General features: G+C 37.3%; 1 protein-coding gene across 1 annotated transcript in view; it reads right to left on the bottom strand.

Annotated features, from left to right (window-relative positions):
• Positions 1-3833: 3833 nt before the first annotated feature.
• LOC126455975 (androgen-dependent TFPI-regulating protein-like) overlaps positions 3834-10037 on the bottom strand; it is a 62932-nt gene continuing 56728 nt past the window's right edge. Inside the window, exons 4-5 of the mRNA XM_050091732.1 lie at positions 4096-4247; positions 3834-3990 (exon numbers count right to left, since the gene is read on the bottom strand). Of these exons, the coding sequence (XP_049947689.1) occupies positions 3932-3990; positions 4096-4247 (211 nt within the window). The 3' untranslated portion in view covers positions 3834-3931. The remainder of the gene's footprint in view (positions 3991-4095; positions 4248-10037) is intronic.

The raw sequence follows: 10037 nt of genomic DNA, 5'->3' as shown, positions 1-10037 counted from the left end.
GCCAACACCCGGCATCATGGTGTGGGGAGCGATCTCCTACACTGGTCGTACACCACTGGTGATCGTCAAGGGGACACTGAATAGTGCACGGTACATCCAAACCGTCATCGAACCCATCGTTCTACCATTCCTAGACCGGCAAGGGAACTTGCTGTTCCAACAGGACAATGCACGTCCGCATGTATCCCGTGCCACCCAACGTGCTCTAGAAGGTGTAAGTCAACTACACTGGCCAGCAAGATCTCCGGATCTGTCCCCCATTGAGCATGTTTGGGACTGGATGAAGCGTCGTCTCACGCGGTCTGCACGTCCAGCACGAATGCTGGTCCAACTGAGTCGCCAGGTGGAAATGGCATGGCAAGCCGTTCCACAGGACTACATCCAGCATCTCTACGATCGTCTCCATGGGAGAATAGCAGCCTGCATTGCTGCGAAAGGTGGATATACACTGTACTAGTGCCGACATTGTGCATGCTCTGTTGCCTGTGTCTATGTGCCTGTGGTTCTGTCAGTGTGATCATGTGATGTATCTGACCCCAGGAATGTGTCAATAAAGTTTCCCCTTCCTGGGACAATGAATTCACGGTGTTCTTATTTCAATTTCCAGGAGTGTATTTCATACTTTGAGAGGTGGTAGTATGGGCAAAATCAAGAACAAAATGTCCAGTAAACATGGACTGTAAAATGCATACATTAAGAGTTATGAGCACTTGTTCATCTTTGCTACTGTGAAAAACATTTCTTATATTGCAAGCTCTTTGCTATGACAAGTGACCCACAGAATGCAGTAACTAAATGACGGCACATTCCTTTGTTGTTGTCCATGGATACAGCATGCAGTAAACACCTATTACCATTGGTTGTTACTGTAAACTATATTCACAATTCTGGGTTAAATGTAGCACATTCATTATCTGTAATGCAACTAGTAGGTGTTTAGATAAGTTTGTGAAATGTTTTTACATTGAAACTTATTATTTTACATGGCAAATGGCTGACATGATCTTCTGTTATTGTCTGGCAGATGGAAGCAACTGTCGAACTTGTGTGCTGTATGCTGAAAAGCTCTGCTGGTTCACTGTTACAAAGTAATGTGTTCACATTTGTTTACTTATTTTTTTACTGCATTCTATAGAACATTCATAGTAGCAAAGAGCTAGCTGTAGAAGAGATGTGTTTCACAGTAGCAAAGATGAACAAGCCCTCATAACTCTTAATGTGTGCATTATACAGCCCATGTTTACTGGACTTTTTTTCTTGGTTTGGTCCATACTTCCACCTCACAAAATATGGAATACACTTTAAATAAAAAATATTGATCACCCTCTCAAAAGAGCACACTGGTTAATTTGGAGCACTTAAATGACATAGAACTGGTAGCAGCACTGACGTAAGTCATGGCAGTGAAGTGTAGTGTATGTGCCAGTTAGTTGTATGAAATCAGTGCAGTAAAATTGGTCAACTTAGGGATGTAACAGAATGACAGAAATGAGTTATTGTGTTAGTTGTACCCATGACCCCTTTGTGTTTGAAGTTGCCTGATTTGTTAGTGTTTCTTAGTAGTTTGTCCAATGTGTATACAAAGAATGGTGTACCATTCATAGCTTTGTAATGTGATGTAAGAACAGTGGTAATAAAAAAAATCCTAACTGACTGGGGCAAGAGGCAAGTGCGATGCCTTGTCAATGACACTTGGTTTCAAACCTGACAGGGGTTGCTGCTGTCAGTGAGTTCAGGTTCAGCTCAATAGTTTCTGAACAAATATTTGAAGGGAACTGTATCCAGTAGACATCTGACATCAAGTATCCTGCAAAAGAATATTGTTCACAGCAGCACAGAAAGCTGCTTGTCTTCATTGGGTTAAACAATACAGATATTGGATGGAGGTGTGTAGTGTGCCTAACAATTCAAGATTTTGTCTCATTTCAAATAACACAAAGTGCTGAGAGCTGCGACAGCACACGAGATATTTAATCCACAGAGTGTGGATGGATTTGTTCAGGCTGGAGGTGGTTCTTTGATGTTTTGGGAGTGTTTTACATACTATGACTTGGGACCATCATTTACCATGCATATGAACCAAGATGTTTATTTCAGCATTCCCAGTGTTCAAATATTGCCCTTGCTATGGATATTCTCATCTTTCAAATTGACAAAAGCCATCTTCATAGGGCTGCACATTTCTTGTTTCATGAATAGTGGGTCATCCTGTCATGTGCCATCTGGATAACTAATTCACTCAATCTTAATCCCAACAAGAATGTCTGCGGCTACTTGGAACTGCTAGTGGAAACATAGCAGTCATCATGACTGTGATCTGGTAGTTTTATAGGAACTAATTATCAATGAGTGGCATCAGCTGGATATGGCATACCTGGAGAAATTCTTTCTTGCTAAATGGAGGCCACTATCAGGGTTAAAGATGCTGTTACGTAGTTTGGTGTGATATCTCCTGGGGATGACTAATTTTTTGTTCTATCTGCTTGCTTTGCATGTTTTATGTGAATGTTGATGTTATACAAAATTTTTACCCTAAAGTCATGACAGTCTGATAAATTGTAGGGGGAGTGGCTAATAAAGTACTGTGTTACTTTTTAGTTTTGAATATCCGGTTTCTTGCCGCATCTCTGCTGGCAAACTGTTATATGTTTTTGCACCACACTATAAAATTGCTCTTCGAACTGTCAGCAGGACTGTACATGTAAATTATTTTTGCTTCTAATTAACCCTCTCCAACCTGTAATTATGGGCTTTCATTTCATCCCTTAGTAGAGTCATCTTTTGCAAACACACTGATATAAGTGCACACATTCACAGTTGTTAGAATTCTGAGCCCCATAAAGAGAATATGATAGTGATCCATTATGCATATAATTAATTTTTGTGTCAAAAAATGTAACTAAAATCGAGAGGACATTTTCATATAAGCAAACCATATGATACACCACATGAATGTGTGATCAATATCTCTCAGTGTCCACATGAGTTAGGGGGCCTGTGATATTTTTTGCAGCCATGGTTGATAAATTGGTACCAATTAAATTCAGATTTGTCAGAAAACTGAAAATTCTAATGTAAGGAGGAAGGAATTTTTTATTAAATCTCAGCATTAGTATTCCAAAGAAAACATTTCCTTTTGGTGGTTGGAAAGCAAGTACATCTCTTGTAGATATACCTGTAGCTTCAATTTTGTTCCCAAGTACTGTCACTATAGTCAGTACTAGTCATTAAATTCCCCTGAAACTTGATGTTCTGTAGAAATGTCCTTTTGAGTTACTATGTCCTTTATTGCTTTCGACACATTGGTAGCTCTATCTTTGTACTATTCATTTATTTCATGGGTCTTTCTGCATCCCTTCAGGTTCTTTATTGTGGGCTCTTGCAATATAATGAGCAAAAACTAATGAATGGACCAATGTCCAATCTAGCTACTTATTCTAGAAATAATATTAAAATAGTTGAAATTTATGTCAAATTTTGCATAGGTGAAATGAAAATGGAAAGAGTACCACACAGATCTATGCCCCTCACTGCTGAAAAAAAGTATGTAAGTCTCATTTCTGAAATATTTTTTGTGTGCATTCTCAAGATTTTAGTGATTATTTTTTAAATCACACTGCTTGATAATACAGCAAAACAGTACATTTTTAGTCTGTTGTGTAAAATGGGAAAATAAGCAAAAACTTGATAATCCAGTTTATGAAGCAAAATCAGTTTTGCAGTTTTCCATGATCCAACTGAACACTGGCAACGTTAATTTTACATATAAGGCATCACATAATTTAAAGTATAATTTTTCAGAACAATTTATTTTAACAAACTAATGAGTGAGTTTGGTGACATGTAAGACCAATGCACAAAGTCTTTTGGTAAGACTGTGTATAAATTTGAATGTGCTGTTGAAATTACTCCCATAGTTGTGTGCAAAAATCTAGATTTGCTTGTTCTTTTTTGAAGTCTCCTGTGCTTTCAGCATTTGAATTTCATGACCTGAAATCAAGAAGGTGGTTATTGTTTACACAAAGAAATATAATTAACCAGTGTTAAAAGATGATGTCAACATAAATGGTATGCAGAAAAAATATGGATATTTACCCCAAATTCTTGTACTCAGATATTCACCAAATGTATATGTCACCAGTGTCCATACATATATTAGGAGTACTAAGGAAATACGAAGTGGCCAGGTAGATGTTATAAATATTGGGTAGAGCCATACTCCATCAAAGTAGTATGTTGAAAAGAAGCTGAAATTATGAAAGATAATAGTTTAATTTTGTCTGTGAATAATGATTTATGGAGTGATCATGTGTTTCATGCTGGATTACGTCTCACATTTTTAGAAGTATAGTTTTAAGAACCACATCCTGCAGAGGAATATTCAAAATTCAGAGGAATATTCAGAATTCAGAAAATAGTAAAAATTGTATGTTAATTAATTTATTATTATATCCAGGTCCTCGTCATATTGGCTATTGACAAACAGTAATTCACATGTAATGGTAATCAGGAGTTTATCTTTGTTGGTAAATTACAGAGAACCATGGACAATAATTGGTTGTGCAAGGGGCAGTAACTTTCTCAAGGGAAACTTAACACAACTGATAATGTTGCACATGACAGCAAATAGCCTTGGTTGTTAGACCAGCAACTGCTTTCACACAGAGTTCATAAAATTTGTTTGGAGCTTTTGCTAATATTCCACAGTGGTATCTTTTTTTTTCAAACATCGTAACAAGTCCAGTCGAAGTGAGGAGGCTTAGAGATTTTATCCAGTATAAGGAATAATTATTATGAAAAAATTCATTTTTTCTTCCTGTCAGTGAGCTTAAAAAATTATTGAATGGTGAAAGAAGCTGCAATTTGCTTTGAACTAATTCTACTCATTGATATGACCTCTTTTTAAACTGAAGATAGAGTGAAAGAATACTGTAGAAGGATCAACCACTATGGTCATTAAAACTCAGTTACCAGAAAGATATTCATATGTTTAAATTTCTGAATAATTTTAGAAATTAATGTACATTATTATAATATTAACAGAAATGAAATGCAGTAAAGTTGTATAACCAAGAACCTCAACAATATTTTGTTATGGAATAATGAACATCATGGTGTTGCTTGTACTGTAATAATATAGAAAACAAAGATTTTTTTAAGAAGCAGGAGCTTAAAAATAAGTTGCCCACATTTAATAGAAATTAATGGAGAGTCTTTGGACATGAGTCCATTAAAACTGATGTTTTGCAGATAATGGAGATTGAGAAATTACATACATGGGGACTGGTCCTATCGCCCTACTGGAAGCGTAACCATCCATTTCCTTAAATTAGAGCTCTAGAATTTGTTCACTGATAGGATATTAAAAATAGCATTACATGTGATATAATCTATGCCCTACTGGTGTCAGGTTGATGAATCTGTGTGGCATAGGATCATGAAAATATTATACAGACATTCCTGTGTTACCATTAGTGTGTGGTCATGCATTGTATGCTGGAAAATGTTTCTGAATTCCCTGCTATGCAACAATCATAAAAAGAACTTCAGATATACTGGTGGTCATCATCAGTGACCAGTAGTCCCATTATCTTCAAGGAACTATGCCTATCTTTAATGACAATCTGGTTTCATTCAAATGCTTTCCAGCATGCTCTTTCTTGATACTATGAAACACAGAAGTGGCAAAGGATAGAAGTCTTGTGTCAGGAAATAAGGCACCACTTGTCATTATGCTGTTCACTTAAAAATGCTTTTTGTGTACATGATGAATATAATCGTATTACTACCTCTGCGTGGAAGGTGTATAATGGGGCATTTGTATCAGTTTGAACTTGTTGGTGTATCAAATGGTCTCTTTCAGCCATCCGCTAAAAATGTCCAGAACATTCTCATTATGTACACTTTCCCTCATATAACCAACCATGGTTCTGAATTTATCAGAGCAACTGGAAAAAATATTCTTAAGTGGCAAGACATACAGAAATATAATCAGCTATATGATATAGCCTAAATGATGTATTTGCCACCCTTTAAACACAGTTAAACAGTTGAACACTTGTTACCATCAATGTATACTCAGATTCCAGAATGAGATTACTTGGTAGTACTCTTCACAAATTGAAGCAGAGCTTGCACTTATTCTTATCAACCTTGGTGTCAGCACATTCAGTGTGCAACTCTCGAACATTCCAAGAAATCTAATGGAAAAAAGGAATATTAGGGTTTAGAAATCTAATGGAGTATGAAATTCAAGGACAGTTAATCACTAAATTTAAAAACAACTATAAAACAGGGACACTATGATCTTTTATGCACAATGCAGTGCTTTAGTGTTAGTATAAATTCATAAAATTAGTGTTTAAAGTTAAAGACAGGTGCAAAATTCTTTCCACAGGAATAATTAGTATTCATCATTCAAAGATAATAGAGTTGGAAAATGCAGCAATCAGAAAGGTTAGGTTAATACAGAGGAAAGATAATAATTGTGATATCCAATTTCAGAATTGTTGTGAATACAGTTGTCATTGGGATTTTTTTATTATAAATTAAACATAAGAATGAAGTTGGCTAACATGTTACTATATTGTTATAGTTACAAAATGTATTGTTTTATAAAAATGAGAATAGAACGATCAAAACACACCATTTGGGAGCATATTGCAGGGCACCAACTGTGTACTCATCTCCTTCAAGTGAGCAAATCCACTATTACAGATCATTGCATTTCAATGGGCCCTTTGATGAATTATAGCAATGTTAAATTTGTGGGTCATAAACCAATTCTGGGAGGCTACCATTAAGGAGTTAGTGGAAATTTGACTGTCAGAATATCGTATCATCACTGGTGGTTTCAAGGTGGATACTACATGAAATGTTGCCAGTAGACAGCTCCATTTTCTGTGTAATTTGAATTTATTTATTAGTTCAGTGAATAAGAATTAGCAATCTGATACTGAAACTGTGAGCTTTCACCAAGGGTTATGACTGAATCAACCTCCTCAAGTAACCCATGAGAACACCACGCATTTGTTGGTTGGAGCTTAATAAAGAAGCTCAATGTATTTTCATGAGATTACAACTAAAGATGACCTGAAGACTGGACCAAAATACCAGATGGTATTCTTTGGATTCTGGCAGTTTTCCCAAGTTTGCAGAGCTATTACTATGCTGGGAAAGATTTAAATGTCTTGTATATCCTGAGCACTGAAAAGCAAGTCTTAGCATGTTCAACTAATCTGGTGCCATTCAGCCTTTTTCTCTGATACTTAAAGATAAAGCCTGTGTGCCAGTTAGGACAATTCTAGGTGATTTAAACCATCACATTGTCACAAGATGTGAAACAATGTCAATAGAAACTCTCCAGTCTACCCAGTTGTACCCACATGAGTGACTCCAAATACATATTGTAGATGACAGCTGGAATATTAAGCACCTGCTGAATTTATTTTAGGAAAGTGTTCACCACCACTTTTTATTATCAACTGAAGACATAAAATCTGTATATAAGTCCCTGACTGTATTTGGCACTTTGTCCATTTGATCACACATTATTATTGTCTAATATTATATTATATATTGTTTTAAGGGGATACGGAATCACCTATCCCCGCAATGTTAATATATGCCTACTATAGGGAACATTTTCTCACAAACTACTGGAGACAGAGAGGTAAAAATTTTACTGTATGTGCATTCATATGTTACAACAATACTGAAACAACAGTTTATTGTCAAAGGGTCAACAGAAGCGTCCGATCTTACCCGTCGGCTTTGACCCGTGACGTAAGCGTGTTGTGGTGTGTGACGTCATTACGGCGCGGAGTTTGATTTGCGATTGTGGCGTGTTTGTAGATGTCTTGTTTTTGTTTGTCGTGCTCTCTGGTGGTGTGTTCATGGTTTTCGTTTGTTTCGTGTGGTGGGGTCAGTTTTCTGTTGCTCAGGTGTTGGATTTGAAGCGGAATTTCTATTAGTGAGTTAAAATCTGCGAATCGTATGAAACAAAATTTAAGAGCGCTGTTTACCACATCGCAGAACTGGATTGCCGTTACGACAGCCTTTTTCCAGAATTGTAAAAAGAAAAGTCATAGCAATAATATTACCGGTGTTAAATCGCCGCATACGTGCCTTTCAGTGTAACGTTGACTGATATAAAACCTGCGGGGCGACAGATACCCGTAGCCCTGAATACGAGGTTAGGTTGGGAGTTTTTTTTTGGAATGCGGCCGCGGCAGCGGCCGCCTATGATTCGAAAATATTGATTTGACACTAATGAACATGTATACGTAATATGAAGCAATTTGATGAACATATTGATCTGTAGCGTAGCCCACTTGAGGTTAGGTTGGGAGTTTTTTTTTTTGGAATGCGGCCGCGGCAGCGGCCGCCTATGATTCGAAAATATTGATTTGACACTAATGAAGCCTGTGGGGGGATGGGGGGGCACTGCAGACTCCCCCCACCGCATAACGACACATGATGATCAAATTTTGAAAAAAAATGAAAAATTTTTTCCGTACCTGCTAAACTGCATAAGTGCCGATGTATGTAGGTGTAAGGGAAGCTTTCGTTTCTTAGTTTTCTATTGGGGGATGTGATCGGTAGGTTCTGTTGAGCTATATAGGTTAAGGGAAGTGTCCGATTATGGATAGGAATGTGTTTTTTGGTATTTGGTCAGTTTTGTGATGTTGATTTATTTCGTTGTTTTGCGTGGTTTTGAATGGCGGTCGGTGGCTACATTTCTGTATATTTAGTTTCTCCGCACCCAAAAACCCCTAATTTCCCATGCTTGTCCCGTTACAGTCATTAGGCTTTTTGTGAAACTTGTGTATTTCAGTGTTTACAATACGTATGCGATGTTTTTATATCCGCCATATTGGAATTGTTTATAGTCGTTTCCGCGGTATTTGTGACGTCATGGGTCAAAGCCGATGGGTAAGATCGGACGCTTCTGTATTTCCTTGTCAAAGTATTTTCTTACAGAGATATTGTACATTTATTTTTAAGTAAATTTTTTCCATCGCTTTTTACTAGACTATCACCCCTAAGTCTTTTGTAAATCAAGTAATTAAAAAATCGTTGTTTCAGTATGTAATAGGGACCTATGTCACTACGTCATAAAAATTTCAGACTTCTAGGTTGACCAGTACCTGAGATAATGTTCCTAGATGAAGTAAAAAGTAAACTTACGGGAAACGGAGAAAGAAGATTAAAACATTCCTGATCCGTAGCTAATACCCCCGTCACAGTCTTCATAATCATCTTCAAGTCTTCTTTTGGCACCCCTCTGCACCTGTCTTGCTTTTTTCACTAATGTCTTGATTATATTATCAGCATGCCTTAGTCTGTGCTGATCTAAAAAGAACATAGCACGTACCGTACGGGAACCAACACACATACCCAACTTTTGAAGGACCTGGCATTTAGTTATATTTCCAAGATTGAAGGTTGCCACAGCATCATACACACCAAAATGTAGTGTATTAATTCCGACAAACACTGTTTTTGGGAGACGATGCCATATCACACTATTCAAGCACTCGTTGGGGTTCTGCGTTTTTCCGTGAAGACATTTCATCAGAAGACTTCTGTCAGCCAGATCTCTGAAAATGGGCTTTATTTCTGCCATGATGGCTGATGGTAGACTGTGGTGGTGAATGTATTTCTCTCCTGTTGTTAGTCCCCTATTGTATTTACACCAGCTGTTTTCACCTTTGGGGCACAAACCATGTTGTGGATGCTCATCCGTGGATGCGGTGTGGAAATATAAAGCCCATATAGCTCTCCTCATTTCTTCAAGATTGCCTGTATTTTGCCTGATTGCAAGGCCATAGCAGTTCTGAATGTGGTCTATTATGGAATCAGTCAATCATCCTCTGGCATCCAAGGTTTTCCCATCATCTAGTTTTTTCCCTTTCATAACTGATTTTAACCTTCTCAGCCTGGCACCCATTCTCTTCTGCACATGTCCTATACATTCAAGTTTGCTTATATTTACACTGTTCCCATATGGTTTGCTTTCCAAAACTTCTTTGAAT

This window comes from Schistocerca serialis, chromosome 2 (genome assembly GCF_023864345.2).
Source record: "Schistocerca serialis cubense isolate TAMUIC-IGC-003099 chromosome 2, iqSchSeri2.2, whole genome shotgun sequence".
NCBI lineage: Eukaryota > Metazoa > Arthropoda > Insecta > Orthoptera > Acrididae > Schistocerca > Schistocerca serialis.
This window is presented reverse-complemented; position numbering and strand designations above follow the sequence as displayed.